At 32.9% G+C, this 19,257-nt stretch overlaps 2 protein-coding genes across 2 annotated transcripts in view; both read right to left on the reverse strand.

The window, feature by feature from the left end:
* LOC128163062 (uncharacterized) overlaps positions 1–9,361 on the reverse strand; it is an 11,304-nt gene extending 1,943 nt beyond the window's left edge. Inside the window, exons 1-3 of the mRNA XM_052826525.1 lie at positions 9,046–9,361; positions 8,090–8,311; positions 3,139–3,267 (exon numbers count right to left, since the gene is read on the reverse strand). Coding sequence (XP_052682485.1) covers positions 3,139–3,267; positions 8,090–8,311; positions 9,046–9,355 — 661 coding nt within the window. The 5' untranslated portion in view covers positions 9,356–9,361. The remainder of the gene's footprint in view (positions 1–3,138; positions 3,268–8,089; positions 8,312–9,045) is intronic.
* Positions 9,362–14,471: 5,110 nt separating this feature from the next.
* Positions 14,472–17,187, reverse strand: LOC128163726 (uncharacterized). The gene is made up of 3 exons (XM_052827370.1): positions 16,822–17,187; positions 15,916–16,119; positions 14,472–15,154 (listed from the first exon to the last, which is right to left on the reverse strand). The coding sequence occupies exons 1-3, from the start codon at positions 17,144–17,146 to the stop codon at positions 14,508–14,510; spliced, it is 1,176 nt and encodes a 391-aa protein (XP_052683330.1). The 5' UTR covers positions 17,147–17,187; the 3' UTR covers positions 14,472–14,507.
* Between the last annotated feature and the right edge of the window lie 2,070 nt (positions 17,188–19,257).

Below are 19,257 nucleotides of genomic sequence, written 5' to 3' on the forward strand. Positions count from 1 at the left end.
AAAATATGTATTTCTGCCTACTGAACTACCATACCAAGTTTGAACTTGATTGGGCAACCATAAAAAAAATTATTAGAAAAAAACAGAAAATTTGTGGACGGAAGAGTGACAGACGGACAGACAGAAGGACAGACAGAGTGATTACTATAGGGAACCCGCAAATCCTTGCGGGGCCCTAATTATATGGATGACCAAAAATCCACAAAAAGTCTAAAGCTATAATAAATCTAAGTACTCTAGATCTAATCCCTATAGATTTGCTGAGATTAGAAATATTGTGTATTGAGGAAGCTGAAAAAGTTGAATCTACTACTAAAAGAAAAATAAAACAGGTTGTATATGTTTAAATATTTGCCAGAACATTATATGAAAATTGCAAATGCCCTATTGAATATAAAAGTGGTCATTTTACTTTTACTTTATAAAATGCTGTGGAGAACTGTTTTGAGAGTACAATCAGAAATTTCTGGAAATTCTACCTAACCTCTTCTATTTTAGTAAAACTTGTGTTTATCACTAAAGAAAGCAACAGAAAATGTTTTACCCCCCCCCCCCCCCTTATTTAAACAAACAAAATTTCCTTTTTAAAACAACTATGAAATGATATTTAACAAGTTCATACTAAAGCTTCTGTTGTTTCACATTGGGAGGGTTATGTTTACAGACATAAGATATTTTACTCTATTTAAAAAAAAAAAATCAAAATTCTATTTTAAAACCTGTTGATGTATAAAGCCTGATTTCAATAAATAACATCCTCCAACATGTCCAACTCCCTTATAAAAAGCATAATACATGTAATTTAGAAAAATTAACAATTTGACACTGGTATTATTACCATAGTTAAACTCTTGCTTGTGCTAAAAAAAAATTTGTGGCAATATTGTCATATTTAATGAAATGGGTGTGAAATGAAGGCTGGAATCTAGAGTTAGTGGGCATAGTTCTTTGCCACACTCTCTCATTGACCGTCTTGTAAAACTTAAAAACCATTTTAACAAGAGCTTGGACTTTGAGTAGTTGTGTTAAGCAATGTGACGTAGGCCTGTCTATTTCATTGTAGGCCACTCAGCCATGGCTTTCTAATATAAACAAGATTTGTCAGGCTTTTGTGTGAAGACTACGCAATTGGAGTATATTTCGCCTGAAACCAGCGCCATTTTAACTTGTATTGAGGCAAGAAATAGATTGTAACATCCTACTGAAAGTCCGAGGTCTTGTTAAAATGGTTCTAATCTTATAGTGATATTGTATGTTAAAATACATTATAAGGATTTGTACGTGAATTCTCAGATTCAGATTGCTGGAAACTGGCAAGTAATTCTATTCAATGATAAAACTCTACTGAAAGTAAATGATGTCAAAACAACTAGGCTTATTTCTTCTAAAACATGTGGGTTTTTTCCTAAAAAGTAAATGGGGCATTTAAGGAGGGATATTTTCTCGCATGATTCCGGGTACCTCAAATCAACATTACAAACAAATTAAAGACAATATTCAACAACACCCCTCCTTCTTTCCCTTTGACAAACATTTTTTGTTACATTGATATTTGTGATTTTGATGTACCGACAGAGTTTGATGATTAAATGTCAATAAGTACCTGAATTAGCCATGAAATTGCAAAAGAAGGACGGGTGGCCTACTTTATGGTAAACACAGTTTAAGGACCCAAGATACATCAACTTAGATAGTTTGATGATTCTTAGCCCATAAGTATCTGATTAGCCATAAAATTGCAAAAGTCAAACCCAGTGATCTACTTTTTAGTCATGATTTTAAGCCAATAAGTATCTGAATTAGCATTAAACTGGCAAAAGTAGATCATAGTGATCTACTTTTTAGTTAACACACTTAGAGGACATAAATGCATCAACTGACAAAGACTGATGATTCTAAGCCTCCCTCTATCTTAAGTAATGACCTTTAATGTTTAGCAACTGATTGGCAATAAATTTAGAAAGTAGGTCATGGTGACCTATATTTTAGTTGACACACTTCAAGGTCCCATGATGCATAAACTGACAAGTGATGATGATCATATGCCTCAAAGTAGCAAAGTTATGCATCAATATCAAAATCAAAATGAATACCTGCATTCAAATTCAAAATGTTGGTCATTGTGACCTACTTTTGAGTCAACAGGTCTTAAGATGCATCAACTGACAAGATTTGATGAACCTTTGCCTTATAGTGGGCAAAATATTAAAGTTTTAACAAACCATAATTTTTGGTTAACAGGGCTCGACATTAACGCTTGTCCGCTTGTCCGGTACCAGTTAAAAAAAGATACGGACAAGTGAATATTGCTTGCCACTTGTCCGACTGGACAAGTGCATATTTATGTAAAGAAGTCTCCAACATTTTAAAAAGTAAAGAAAGTTTTGTGATAAGTTTATCCATAGTCCCGTTATGAGTTTATCGATTAGTTATTTTGAATTTCGATCCCGACTTCAAATTGAAATGCAATTGAGTTACTCTTGATCGGGATTGAAGTTCTCTAATTACAAACAACTTTCAACTGTAAAGGCGTGGATCTTAGTTCTTACAAAGTACCAAACACACATGTTATCAAAAAGAAAGGAAGAACAGGTAGCAAAGATAAACTTAAGGATTATCATTTATGGAAAGAAATGTAATTTATTTTAGGTTTCATTCATCATTGATAGACTATGATGACTTTCCATGTTTAGTTTAAACAACAGTTGAGAAATCAATATAAGAGTAACATGTATTTTAAAACCTGATGCTAAATTTAAAATGTCTTGTAATTTGCCATGACAAAGGTACAGCTGACAAATCATGTTTAATGTTGAATGGAACCAATACATTTAGGAAAGACACTTTAAGTTTCCATTTAAGAAGTCAGGTTATTAATTATGGCAAGAATAATCAATAAATGACTTTATTTTAGTAATACAGAACTGTAGTTTTCAAGTTGACAATATTTGATCTTTAATATTGAAAATTTTTTGGACAAGTGAAGTTGAAGTTCGGACAAGTAAATATCTTGGTCACTTGTCCGAATGGACAAGTAGGAAAAAAAGTTAATGTAGAGCCCTGGTTAACTTTGAAATGACCTTGAGCTTAAAATCTTATTTGCTAGGACAAAGAAACCATCAGAGTAGCAAAACGTACCTTCTGTTTCTGAATCCAAAGGAGATGTAGATGGTGAAAGTGTCTCTGTTACTGTTGCAATACTTTCTGGTATCCCAGTATGAGATGAAAACAAAATATCAATAAACCCATGCCAAACGTCTTCATGACCTACAAAATATCAAAACACCATGCCAAACGTTTTCATGACCTACAAAATATCAATAAACCCATGCCAGACGTCTTCATGACCTACAAAATACACACACAGTTTATTATACTTTCATGTTAAATACTGAAATCTGATTGGTTTAGATGCAGTTGATAATCCGTTCTATTACCCTCAGCGTTAGCAACACACTTAGCAACGGGTAACACAACAAATTGTTACATGCGCGTAAATTATGCGCGTACAGTTCGCAGTGGAATTCACATCATTTCTATGTAAAAGCAGTAAAAAAATCTATAAAATTAAGACATTCAGTATAATAAAATAAATAGTGCCTGTTTGGGAGGAAATGAAATTGACATCCCTTGAAAACCATTGTCAACCTCCGCTTTGCGTCGGTTGACAATTGTTTCCTTGGGGTGTCAATTTTAACTGTTACCCTCCCAAACAGGCACTATTTATATAGTGTAAATTTAATACTGTATTTATAAGCATGTTTTATTAAAATGATAAATTTTACTAGACAGAAAACGTAGCTATATACATAAAATTCTAAATATTCTACTAACAACACATTGTAAATGTTTATAGTGAAACTATTATAAGTATTGCAGTACTTGATGAGTAGTGAATTCCCATCACCCAGTGATTCAAGGGAAAGGCTTGTGCCACGTACAAGCATTAGCCAATCTGACGTGAAAATTGGTCCATTGAATTCAATTTTCAATTTACTTTAAACTATTCTGCATACAACTTCCTAATTGTTTTACTTTCATTTAAATGCAGTTATTTTTAATACAAGGAATCTCTTTCAATGTGGTTAACCTGTTAAGGACTGTTTTGTTATATGAATCACTTCATAGGACAATAAACATCAGTCATTTCCAATGTTCCAATATTCAATTAAAATTTTGACATTAAATTTACAACAACAAAAAAAAGAAAGAAAAAAACCCAGGCTAATCATTTTTACTAGCCAGTTCCTTTAAAAATATTCCCAATACTTTTGACAGCATGATAATATACAAGATGCAAGAAACAAGCCTTTAAAGGACTATATATGATATGGGCCTAAAATGGCCCCCTAAAATGAACATTGTCATTCTACTGTAATTCTTTGTTTTCTTTGTACTGATATATGTGATGTTTTTACATAGTGTTCATTTTGATTCAACAGCCCACAATTTAGAAAAATGACATTGTAAAGACAACCTTTTCTCGCCATTTTTGCATTTTTAGCATAAAACAGCTTGTTTTCAAGCAGTTTTTCTTTCTGGAAACATAGAGCGCATGCTTGAACAAACAAAATATTTTAATCAGAGATGTATCTAGCCAAGGCTAATAAGTGACAAAATTATTTTCCTTGTTCAAGCATGCGCTCTATATTTCTCATTCATAAAAAGATAAGAAAAATGTCAATTTTTGACTGATTTTGATTGAATTATAGAAATAGTCTCACTTCTGATGTCATATACTGCCAGTGAGTGCAAATAAATAAAAAAAATAGGTGAAAAATATATTTTACATTAACTCATCTAAAATATAACATAACATTTTAACTCTTATCATATATAGTTCTTTCAGAATGTTTGATTGACAAAGAAAAAAGGAAAATTAAAAATTGTCCCTTTTCTTCTGTTTCTAGGACAACAGTGGATAGTATGAAAATTTAATAAGGTAGCTGCATAACTACCATTGCTGATCTTCATTTCTGTAAAATTTCAGTAAACTAAGTTTGTCTAAAGTCTAAACCAGCTATGAGAACCTTGTTGGACAAAATCACTTTCAATTTTTTTTGGTAAAAATAGAGATGTGTTAGCTACTTTTTGAAAAAATTATATAGTATATAATAATATATATATGTTTTTAAAACATATATATCATTGAATACCAAATTAATTTAATTAATTTACATCACATTTATTTTGAAAGTTATACTGGCCAACAAGACCAATTCAATCCAACACAGGCAATAACCAGTAAGAGGTTGATTCGATCCTTTTGCCCAATGCCAAGAGATGTACATGTAGTTTCTGTATACAGAGTTATGTTTGCCCCATGTAATGTTTGCCCTTATACACTTGAAAACAGTTCCGTCCCATCTTGAATTTGCCAAGTCACAGCTGTGTTTGCAGAGAGATAATTCGAGACATTGAAATTTGCCTATTTATAAATTCGCTTGCTGACAATTGGGTCGAAAGGGGCAAAAATAAAACGGGGGGAATATTTCCCTGTATATAGTAACACCTACTTGATCAGAGATGCTCAACCAGTTATCTCCCCACACTAACCCATTAATTTATCTCTATTTTGACATGCAATTTTCTGTAATTCTTTGTTTTCTTTGTACTGATATATGTGATGTTTTTACATAGTGTTCATTTTGATTCAACAGCCCACAATTTAGAAAAATGACATTGTAAAGACAACCTTTTCTCGCCATTTTTGCATTTTTAGCATAAAACAGCTTGTTTTCAAGCAGTTTTTCTTTCTGGAAACATAGAGCGCATGCTTGAACAAACAAAATATTTTAATCAGAGATGTATCTAGCCAAGGCTAATAAGTGACAAAATTATTTTCCTTGTTCAAGCATGCGCTCTATATTTCTCATTCATAAAAAGATAAGAAAAATGTCAATTTTTGACTGATTTTGATTGAATTATAGAAATAGTGTCACTTCTGACGTCATATACTGCCAGTGAGTGCAAATAAATAAAAAAAAATAGGTGAAAAATATATTTTACATTAACTCATCTAAAATATAACATAACATTTTAACTCTTATCATATATAGTTCTTTCAGAATGTTTGATTGACAAAGAAAAAAGGAAAATTAAAAATTGTCCCTTTTCTTCTGTTTCTAGGACAACAGTGGATAGTATGAAAATTTAATAAGGTAGCTGCATAACTACCATTGCTGATCTTCATTTCTGTAAAATTTCAGTAAACTAAGTTTGTCTAAAGTCTAAACCAGCTATGAGAACCTTGTTGGACAAAATCACTTTCAATTTTTTTTGGTAAAAATAGAGATGTGTTAGCTACTTTTTGAAAAAATTATATAGTATATAATAATATATATATGTTTTTAAAACATATATATCATTGAATACCAAATTAATTTAATTAATTTACATCACATTTATTTTGAAAGTTATACTGGCCAACAAGACCAATTCAATCCAACACAGGCAATAACCAGTAAGAGGTTGATTCGATCCTTTTGCCCAATGCCAAGAGATGTACATGTAGTTTCTGTATACAGAGTTATGTTTGCCCCATGTAATTTTTGCCCTTATACACTTGAAAACAGTTCCGTCCCATCTTGAATTTGCCAAGTCACAGCTGTGTTTGCAGAGAGATAATTCGAGACATTGAAATTTGCCTATTTATAAATTCGCTTGCTGACAATTGGGTCGAAAGGGGCAAAAATAAAACGGGGGGAATATTTCCCTGTATATAGTAACACCTACTTGATCAGAGATGCTCAACCAGTTATCTCCCCACACTAACCCATTAATTTATCTCTATTTTGACATGCAATTTTCTGTTATCAAAATTCTTTTTGACCAGCGCTTGATAATTACACCGATGGGAGAAGTGAAACCTTTCTTGTAACATTACATTTGGTATATTAAATAGATTGCTGTTAAAGTATATAATGAAAAAAATATGTATCTTATTGATTAAACAACTTTTCACTGAGGATGCTGGGATACTTTTGAATCTTTTGGGTTTGTGTAATCTCAAAGTTAAAAATGCTAAGCATTGACTTTTATAACTTCTTTTCTTATAAGTATTTTGAAAAAATAAGAACTGTTATGTAGCCAAAAATTGACTTGGCTTTTTCAGTGAAGTTGGTGAAATGTAGCCTCTGGATCAGCCTCTTAAAAGCACTGTAAATGTATAATGTCAGCAGCATGAAATGATCTAGAGGGGGTTCAGTGGGGTCCAAACCTTCCCTCCCCCTGCAAAATTCAAAATTCTCCAAATTACATTATAAATTACAAAAAATATGCCTCGGAACCCCCCACCCCCCACACTCAAATATTACCTTCAGACCCCCCTTCTGAAAAACTTTCTGAATACGCACATGAGTAGTGTACAACATATACTTCTTTTAACAGCATATTATAAGTATTACTGTAACAGTAAAACATGGTTATTATGAAGTGTCAAGGATGGGTGATTTTGCTTTGCTATAAGGCCTAACAAAAAAAATGGTTTGTTTCCGCTTTCATGCTGAAAAAAAGTAGGGTCGGTCGGTCGGAATTTTTTTTATTTTTTCAAATATTTTTTTTCCCTTTAATATTGCAGTATCCATACATGCCGGTTAGATACTGACACTGCTGAATGGTATAAAATGAGAAATACTTTTAATATCATTCCTGTCTATTGCTGGTCTTAAGAAAACACAAAAATGATATTATATATATATATATCAGATACTTCCTCTGCCAACGATGAGAGCATTATTAATATTTACAATACATGGAAACATACAGCCATTTTGAAACAAAACGTTTGAGTTACACTGATTTGAGAAGAGTAACTGCTTCAAGCGTTTTTGTGACCAAAATTTTGAGTAATTTTTTTTCCAAATCAGAAAAAAACGAAAATAAACGATTTTCCATCAAAAATCCTTAAAAAAAGTTTTGAGTCGGGGGGTAAAAGCTAGGGTCGGACGGAAAGCGGAAACAAACAATTTTTTTTCTTAGGCCTAACCGAAATTCGTGTTATATAGTCAGTGGGAATGAAAATCACTTTGCTGTAAGCATCAATTCATTATAAGCGTGTTCGCTATAACCGTGTTTTACTGTATTGTACCTATTCCTGTAGATCTGTATTTTGGGCTCTTATTGCATCCACAGAGACACTGTCCTTTTCCCCTGGCTTTTCCATCATCTACATAAGAATCTCCTGGAGCTAGTTTTCCCAGTAAATGCTCTGTCAAAGTCACTGCTACTTCTCCTTCAGTAAGGTCTTTACCTGTCAGTGAATGTTGTTCCTTCTCATAAAGTACCTTCCTGAGACATTTTGCATGATAGTCTGAAATTGAAATCATCAGAGATGAACTTTAACTTGTTTAATTGATGAAAAACTAGAAATGTCCAAAATAGACTAAAAATCCTACAGGTTTTTTTTTTCTTTATAGAAAATGTATCATGCTTTTATTAGTTTTTTATGGATTTAAAGCCTAAAAGGTGTCTAAAACTGTTAACATTGACAATCAAAATTTAATTAAAATATTATTCTAGAGGATAGGATGGTAAGCTGCACTGCCATTTTAGAGTTATAATTGTCGCTTCACAAAAAAAAAAAATTCTATAAAAGCCGATATATTCTATACCTACCGAGATGTTTACGCAGCACATTTGGCCGAATTTTAATATATATATATATATCCTACACATCCCTGTGAAAAAAGTGTAACTGAAATTGATGAAAGGGAAATGTTTCAAGATATCTTCATTGACCATGTTGGCACATTATCTTTTTTCACTAATTTGTCTAGACGTAGTTAGAATCACAGGTGCCTGAGGACAGGACCGACCCCCCTTTTAATGACATATTTATTATCTATTGTATACAATCATTGCAAAAAATTATTTTAAACAAACATTTTGAAAAAAAAAACCCCGGGGGTGTAGATACTTGGGGTGGGGGACGGGGGGGGGGGGGGGTTTAGTCCTGCCGTCCTGTCCTCAAGCACCTGTGGTTACACGATATTGCAGCTAGGCCAAGATAACGCTCTTTAGAAAACAATCGATATAAGTATTTACCCATTTCCTTCACATAATCTTCCAATTTCTGCAGGGCCCTTTTTTCGTAATCCATTTTCCCCTCCACCCGTCTGCCGATGACATCTTTCAGAAAAAGTATTCCAGGTTCGAAAATAAGGGAAAAGTTTATGGCCAAAGGAAAGTCCCCGTACATGATGCATTCATAATCACTATCTGCATCTATGAACGATTTACTTTTTATAGCATTACAAAGATTGCCAAGTTTCAACAACGCAAACAAGACTCTTCTGAAACTTTGAAAGTTTAAGGATTGCAGAACATGTTCGCGGTCTTCGGCATTCTCTGCCATCGCTGTGCAAGGGTGCCAAGTCAATTCGTTCCCAAATAAAATCTTCTCGGTCAATCCGTCCCTTAACCTCCTCGTAAAAATATATAAAGGAATTTACATCCGCCCCTACGTTTGGTCCAGCCGCCCCAAAGCAGGCATATAGGCCTAGCATCAGAGGGGCCAGGGGAGGAGACCCCCAATTTATGTCGCAGTAAAAATAAGAAAATGAACGTTATAGATTACAACCTCCCCCCCCCCCCCGCCCCCTCACGGATTTTGTCCAGATTTTTTTTTTTAATGAGTCAGTATCAGTCCCACCCCCTACCACCACCCCTTTCACTTTGAAAAACGATGCTACGTGCCTATATATATAGCTACAATGCATTTTTTGATAGGTAGTTTACAGTTTTTTCACCCAAATTCCAGGGTTTTTTTCCGGCTTGTATACAGTATTTTGGTCCTCGATTAATGACATACATGTATGCCTGTACAGTAGAACGTACTTTTCAAATGGATCAATGTAGCATTTTGTGTATAAACGCATGATATAATAAAAAAAATTGTTAATATTACTTGTATTTGAAATACTTGTTTATTATTTTCTCTCACATGTTTATGAATACCCTATCGAAGAATCCAGCAGGCTGCTGAAGATTATACCATGTAGTATTCTATCGTTCTCTGTAAACGTCCTTGGTCTAATAAGCTAGATTTATATCACATTAATTTGACGTCACATCGAACTCATATACATGTACATGGACAAATATCATTGAATTACGGTCAGAGAGAGAGAGAGAGAGAGAGAGAGAGAGAGAGAGAGAGAGAGATTAGAAACGTCACTATATAAATACTACTTTTATTAGAAAGAGGTGGCCCGGATGACAATCGATTACAAAAATGCTTTATTTGCAGAATATCCCAGGTAGTACCCCGATATAAACAATTGATGTTTCTTACCTTCTCTCTTTCATAATAAAGGAGGAACGAAATTCCACTGATTCGTAATCCAATTAATCCATTGTTACAGATTTATCAACTATATTGCTTCGAAAACATCCCTTTAGACCTATTTTGAAACAGGCTGGGAAACTCTTTTGGGCAAAAGAAGAATGTCTACTATATAGCAACAAGATCCACAATAATTATTTATCTCAGATTCTTCCTAATGCTAGAAGTAACGAACTAGGAACATCGAAAATTATAGTTTGCTTTTTAGAATAAAATTATTAAGTTGATTTTGTGCTACTCAACTTTGGAATACATGGAATTTAGGTGTAAGATTTGAAATTTAATAACATTAATTGCTAAAACTGCTTCCTTTTTCACACATGGTAAACGCAAGCTTAACATACATGTAGTTACATATCATTGTATACACTGTACTCACTTAGGATTTATAAAAAAAAAAGTGTTATATCTGGGTCTTATCAAAATATGCTGCATTTTGAAAAATGTATCACACGAAAAAGTTAATTAATACTATTCATAGAAAGCGGAAATTGTCGGCGTGGATTACCCGAGAATGCTTACCAATTTTTCTTTACACGCAAATATTATACAAAAGATATATAGAAATATTTTTTATAACATATATTGTTATCGAATAGTCATGGAATATTTAGTTGTTATAGAATTTTACTATTTTAACAAGAGCTTGGACTTTTGTGTCAAACGGCAATGTGACCTAGGGCTGTCTATTTCAATTGCTGGCCACTCAGCCATGGTTCTTTGAAATCAACCAGGGGCCCGTTTCACAAAGCTGTCATAAGATTTATCATAAGACATGTCTTAAGATTGTCATAAGATTTGACTTATGATTATCATAAGATATGACATAGCTGTTTCACAAAGCTGTCATAACTTTAACTTATCTTAAAATAATCTAAAGATAATTATTATAGGAGCGATTGCATAAAATTCAATCAGTAAATTGTAAAGTAAAGAATTTATTTACGAAATCTGCAGTATAAATATATAGTTAATAACATTACTGGATACTTTATAATGTATCGTATATTTTTGTACTTTCTTTTGATAAGAACAATAAAAACAACTTGAACCAGTGAAGAAAATAGTGTTCTTTTATTGATTGATGATTATTAAGGAGGCTGAGTGTTTGAAAGATAAATCTATAAAAATATAAAATGATAATTTTGAAACCATAGAATCTTAATTTTTTCTATAGTAATTCAAAATTGTAATTTACTGACCATTTGGCCTCCTAAATACCTGTATACAAATGCTTGTCTCGCATTAAAATTATGAAATATCTTTAAATTACTATTACTTTATTATTAGCCGTATATAAAGCAAAAGAAACAATTTTGAAATTTTAATAAAATTTAAATGAACACAATATTCAAAGGAAAGATGGCAATTACTTAGTTCTCAGAATCTCAGCACTGTCCCTGAATACACGCTCGCGCCTTTTAGGTTGCCTATTTCTTATCAAAACATAGGCCGCCGCCATGTTTAAAATTTACTTAAGAGAAGTATCTGGGTGTCTTAAGATTTTGAACAATCTTAAGATTATCATAAGTTAAGACACTTTTGTGAAACAGCTATGATAAAAACTTATGACAAATTTTGGTCTTAAGACAGATATTTGTCATAAGATAGCTTTGTGAAACGGGCCCAAGATTTGTATGGCTTTGGCCTAAGGCCACGCAATCGGTGCACATATTTCACTTGAAACCAGTGTCATTTTTAACTTGTTTTGACGAAAGAAATAGATAGTTACGTCCTATAATGAAAGTTCAAGGTCTTTCTAAAACGGTTCTATATATCGGCTTCGGAAGAAAGAGGCTTCGAATGCCATTTTTATCTACGTACCCAAACTTCCAAAATAGTTAAATCCGGCTTATAATTTCACTAACTTAATAAAAAGCATGAATTCTTTTTTTTTCTTCTCAGTTTTAAAACTTCATTTGATAAAAATAGTATTAAATCTAATCTAAAATGAATTCATTGCTTTCACAAAATATTTGACGTGTGTGCACCAAATGTCCACCTAATGAAACACGTAAGGTATATTCAAACTCAAAAATGAAATAAACCCGTGATAAAAGTTATAACCAAGAAATGAACATGGAACAAAGGAGAAATAATACTGACAAGCACTTTATTTTGATCATTTAATTCACTACAATATTGAAAAGGACTGTCTCAGAATTGGGCATGTTTATGGGATGTTGTAGACAATAGAATCATTTTAACAAGACCTTGGACTTTCGGTAGGACGTAACTAGCTTTCAAGTGAAAAATGACGCTGGTTTAAAGGGAAATATACACAGATTGCGTAGTCTTAGCTCAAAAGCCAGACAAATCTTGTTGATTTCATAGAGCAACGGCTGGGTGGCCAGCAATGAAATAGACAGGCTTACCTCACATTGCTACAGTGTATTTGACACGACTACCCAAAGTCCAAGCTCTTGTTAAAATGGTTCTAATGTGTGTAGTTCTGGCAACGCTAGCTCCAACGGTCCACCGTAAAACAATATTGTATAGGAAAATTAGAGTAGATTCTGGATCTCTTAAACTAGAGATGGTACTCTCACTATATTTTTATCATGTGGTAGTGGTAGTGGTAGACTGAGAATGAGCTCAGATGACTAATCAGGCACGTAGCATCAGGGGGGGCTAGGGGGGGGGGCCTGGCCCCCCCACTTTTTCTCGCAGTAACAAATTTTTTAAAATTTACTAATAAAAAAAGGAGTTATCATGGAGTTGGCCCCCCTACTTTTTTGGGAGTATGTAAAAAGTTGATATGTAAATAAGGAAATGAGGAGTAAAATTGAAGTAATAAAGTACGCCCCCCCCCCCCCCCCCCCCCCCCCCCCCGGATTAGGATTTTGGAAGATTTTGGGAAACTGAAAATTTTCCTTTTTTTTTTTTTTTTTGCTTGTCAAGATTTTTTGGATGAGTCTGCCCCCCCCCCCCCCCCCCCACTTTCAAAAACGATGCTACGTGCCTGCTAATAAAATCACAAGATTTTTTATTTCAATCAAACATGTTAAAGTTTGGTTAATCTATCAAGACCTGTAATAAAATAAGATATGACTATCAAAAGACATATGCTACAAAACTTCAGCATCAAAGTCAGTTCCGATAAGCCTAAATCCACAAGTACCTCTGATGCATCATCCAAGAACTTTTTGGATGAACTTAAATCAGTGCAAACTTTAATATGCAAAAAAAAACTCTAATAAGTTGGTAGCATCAAGCTTCCCAAACTTAGTCACTGTGAGCTAAAATAAATGTCACCAATCGATGCTGTCATGCTAATATATCTTTAGTGAATAATATTTGCAGCAATGCTATAAAATATCTCATACTTAATGCAAGCACAATAATATTTATAGTCAATACATAAAATTAGACCCAAAGGATTATAATGCACATACAAACACATAAACAAATCACATATATAAACTTCGGCCTATAAATACCTATCCCTTTTACTGAATACTGGTATATTTTCTAAATTTATCATAATACCGAGTTAATATTAAAGCCTTTTGAACAGAGAATGTAACGTTTTAAGAAACTTCTGCTTCTGATATTGCTAGTATTTCTTTCTTTTATTAATGAGTAAGAATGTGACACTATAGAAATAAAATAAAACAAAATACTTTATTTTCAAATTAATGCAAGCTCTAATTTTGCAGCAGGCCAAGTTTACATCTTGTTCTGAAAATTATTATGCCTTAATTGCAAGAAAAAATAAATTTTCACCTGCAAAATTGAAATTTTAAAAAACATAAACTTCATAATTATCAATGAATGTCTAGCAAAAGGAAAGTTTTACACAATACAGGTACATATATAACCAAACTTGAAGCCGGCCCACCAGAATCAGAAACCCACATGGCTCAGATTCAGCAATTAAGCCTGTTGAGTGCATCAGTATAGTAAGATGCATCATCATCTTGGAAAACAGAGTAAGGAAAAAATGTTCAATTTCAGCAAGCCATGATTTTGCAACTACACAAGTTAGCAATTTGTTTAAAATATGAGAGCGATTCTTACTTCAGAGTGTTTAAAGGTACATATCTATTTCATAATTTTTCAAATCTCAGTATTCATTAAATTAAAAAAAAATTTCAACCAAAAATAATTTTCCCTGTATAAAACTGACAAACAATAAACTGCATGTTGGGATATGAGTATCTTAGTCCATTTTGTCATCCTTTCTTAGTACAAGAGTAGCATGATAATCGGCATTTAACAAAAATGTTTCAGGCTCAACTTTATGGCCCACTTCAATATCATTCTGATACAGATGTAAACTTTCAGGCAAAATCTGAGAATGGAACCCGAACTTTCCGTCGTTTTCGATATTTCTTGTCACACCTGATGACAGATGCTTGTAGTTTAACACTAACCAGGTTGCAATCACTGTAGGAATCTGCAAGGTTTTATTTTTATAAAACAATGGCATTTGATTACTTGCCAGATATATGTCTTTCTCAGAGTCATAGAAATGAAACTGAATGTGGGTCTTACTCACTCCAATCAAGGGAACAATGTTTAAAGCGGGATTACATTTTTTCTGATAAAAAGACAACACAATGGTTTGGGAAAACAAATGTGACAAGTGGTTATTCAAGTCATCTGTCTCAACTTCTGTTTGAGAAGGCTCATCATTGCTTAACAATTGATCATCTGAAGAGTCGGTGTCTGGATTTTCAGATGTCGGTACTACCGTTGCACCAATATCAATTTCACACCTTTGCTTATTCAATTCTTCACAGCTTTCCTCATGTGTAAATTTTCCAATTAAAATGTCGAATCTCCCATACCAAGTTTTAGGATTACCTGCAATAGAGTGTATACAAATTTTCATTTTTCATACAATATGTACTACAAGAGGCTAAGGAGCCACACCACTCACTTGAACAACTCTGGCAGACTATCAAACAGTATGATACAATTACTGTGGAATCATTAAATTTCGTGGGGGCCAATTTTCGTGGATGGCTTAAATTTTACAGGTTCATGGGGACGTAATTTCGTGTATTCTCATATATCTACTAAAGGAAATATGACATTTTTACTCTAATTTATTCATTCATGAAGGATGTTAATTCTTGGATGAGAGGTACCCACGAATTCCACGAAAATTGAGCCATCGCGAAATTTAATGATTCCACAGTATATGATATGTATAGGATCTCTCAAAATTTGCAATGGTATTTAGGATTTTTATCCAAGGAGAAGTGTATTTTCTATTCTGGTGCTTTGGCAAAGGGATAGAAACACACTACAAGTTGAATAAAAATCAAATACCATTACAAAACAGTGAGTGGAGACCAAATTGTATATGAACAAAAAAAGGAATTTGGTGAGCGCTTAGTAAATGGAGAATGGAAGAGAATGGAGCGCACCAACAGAGAACAAACACAAGCACAGTGTAAACAGAGAGTGATCGCTGAACGTCAGATGAACTATTTATTATTACTCTACGTTCACCAACCATTCACTCTGCATTTGCTCACCGCCCATTCAGTATTTGTTCTCCTTTCTAGTGGAAAAGAAGAAAGCGGCAGCAATGCCTTTCTTTTCAAGAAAATTCTTACCTATTGATGTGTCCCCATATCTGATTATTTTGTTACAGGAACATGGACATCTTTCATATTTTTTCATGCCATGATTATCTAGCACATAGTCTTTGGTTTGTGAAAGAGGTGAAAAAAAATGGATGGCAAGTCTAGCTGTCCAGTCAGTTTCACTTTTGTTTCGTTCCGATTCTTGCTTTTCTACTTGAAGTCCCTCGCTTGCTTCTGGAATCAAAGTAATGTCATTGAGAAATCTAAGTATTAAATTCATTTTTAAAGAGAGATTGAGTATCTGGATTTAGATTTTTTTTTTTGACAGTATATAATCACAAGGATGAAATATCCAAATACACAAAGAAAAATATAAATTTCATTCGATGAAGTTGAGCACGATATCATTGAATACAGAATTGCAAGAACAATCTAGTCTCATATACTTCCAGCAAAGTCATGTGAGGAGATGAAAAGATGAAAAAAAACACTTCATGTGACCTAAACTACCGGATATATTATACATGTAACTTTTCTTATGCACCTGGATCATCTTTTAAAAATCTAAATTAATTTGAATTCAAAAGGAAACACTTACATATGTACTAGTATATATATATATATGTATATACATGTACTAAATTCATTTAACTTAATTGTTCTTCTTAATAATTTTAATTTCCACCTTCAAAAGAAGGTCTATGAAACATTCCAATTTTCCACTTGAATGGGGATCAGTGAATGGGGAGAGCACGCTGACCGAACGGTGAGAAGAGTGTAGGTGAACACACTGTGAGTGCACAGTGAACACACGGAAAAATGGGAAAGTGCCGGTAGAATGTTTCAGGAACTGTGTCAGATTATATTGTCACTACACTATCATGACCAGCTGTTGACTATATATAATCTGTTATAACATGTAATTTACTATCTTACCCTCGACTTTGGAAAGAAACGACAACAGAGCTTCCAGTATTTGATGATTTATGCCTGATGATGTTTTGCCAAATTTTATATAGTCTGTTAAAAGATCGTTTCCCTTTTTGAATATATCAGTGAAAGGGTAGACATTCGTCAATGCGCGTCCTTTGCGATCCAAATGCAACATGAAATCAACTAACACACTTGCTTGTGAAAAACTGATCCCTCTTGCTGCACCCCCGTTGCATACGATGAGTTTTATAGGTGAAAGGGCACAAACAAGAGATTCCAACACAGAAACATGAAAGGCTAAATCTGGATCTCCAGCTGAATCGTCCATTTCTGATTTTTCCCGAATTTACAATCCAGTCAGCGTGGTCGTCAAACTCCGATCCCGATCTAAATTCCATTTCAGATATGCAGATCATGCAAAGTCACTTATTAGTCAGCCTTTCTACAGTAAAGTTTGCCTAATGGTAAATTTTATATCAATAGTGATCAAATTATCTTTTTTTATATATTCTATCAGCCAGACTTTCAAAAAATAAATACAAAGGGAAATTTACAAGGCAAATATGAACCTAGTATAAACTTTTTATTAAAATAATAGAAAACAAAATCAAACAGAATATTAACTACTAGATTAAAATGTCAACATAATGTAAAAAAAGAAAGAAAGAAAAGACAAAAGAAAAAATATTAAGATGCTTGCTCATTACATGTAATTTGTAAAAGAACTATTTAACTAAATTAATTTTCTTTCCTGTGAATTACATGTAATACTGTCTATTATAATTTAGCAATACGTTTCAGGGTCTGTATTATAATTTATCAATATCAAAATTAGATTTTTTATTTTCCTACGGTGTAACCGTATTATTGCATTCCATTATGCCGAAGATGAGAAGACTGTATAGAAGATGCTGGTGTTTAACTTGTCTCGACATAGCTAAAGTGCTTATAAATTATTCACAGTTTACATTGTTTAAATTTTATCTGCAAAGCAAATAACAATTCATCACTGTTCATGCACTATTTAACAAGCCTAACTTACGTTTGCGAAATTAACAAAACAATTCGTGCACAAAAGTATTAACAAGCCTAACTTATGTCACTTAATGAAATATTTTTGCAAAATTTACAAACCTACGAATATAAACATGCGTGGTCGACTATTTTACCGTCTTATACCCGAAACAGTCATTTAATTGTATATTGATATATTACATATGTTTCTGTTGCTATTTATAAAGAAAACCTTATATTACTTGAAGACACAGAAATATGTTTTAATTGGTAACTTACAATAAATTCTGAAATTATATTTTGTAAGCATAGTGCTTGCAAATTATCTTTTAGCCTTAAGGACGAAAATTTGAAACACTTAAAGGTCTCTAAAAAGAAATTTTATAATTAAAGTTTAAGTAAAATTTTACAGTTTAACTGTCATGACCCTGCTATCAAAATGTCTTTTAAAAAAAAATGAAAATTTGACCCTGGGTTTTGGATAAATTAAGGTTTGAATACTCCTAGATAACCTCATCATATTTGACTTTTGATCTTTTTAATATGACCTTGAAAACTGATGCATACAAAGTCTGAACAATTGTGATATTTATGTCCAAATTCAATGTCTTTACTATAAAAGGAACAAACGTTAACGTTACACATTCTTGGATGATAGAAGGCTAAATTGCACCAAAGTATAGCTACGAAATGAACGCTATTCAAATGCTCGAAATTACCAAAATACGCTGTACCTCGTTATATTTTCCATTTTGCCTACAAATGAAGGCTATGATTTATATTTTCTTCTTAAGGTAGAGGATTGAAATTTACTCTAACACAGAAGTTTGCCATTATTTTATGTAAAATTTGAGAAAATATTTCAAATATTTAATTTCAAGCCTTAGGTTTATACTTTGTGCCCAGTGTTTCTCCAACTATTTGCAAAACATCAACAAATGGAAAATATCAAACAGTCTTTATCAGCAATTTATATATTAACTTCATACGAAATTTTAAAAAGGTTATAAAATATTATGATTTATCCTTGGTAAAAACGCTGTTCAATATTTATCAGATACAATCACGCTTTAGAACCTTAGCAATCGAAGGAAGCAATCAGAAAAAAAAATACATGATCGACACGCTAACGCGGGTTATGTATTTTCTCTGCAATGTCACTACCTTCATATTCTGCATGAATAACCAAAGAAAGCATTTTATTTATTATAAGGGTAGTTACCGGACGCGTTATTATGATGTTGCGATAAGTTTGTGGTTGCTCCGGGTCATTGGACGTAAGCAAAATTGTCAGCTTACTAGGGATGATTAAATGATGCCATGGACGAGAAAAGTCACTCTGTGTACAATGTATACGTTTCCTACTAAAGACTTTAAATAAAAAGAATAGTAATCTTCACCATCAAAATCAGTTGATAGTCTTCT

Source organism: Crassostrea angulata, chromosome 9, assembly GCF_025612915.1.
Source record: "Crassostrea angulata isolate pt1a10 chromosome 9, ASM2561291v2, whole genome shotgun sequence".
In the NCBI taxonomy this organism is placed as follows: Eukaryota; Metazoa; Mollusca; class Bivalvia; order Ostreida; family Ostreidae; genus Magallana; species Magallana angulata.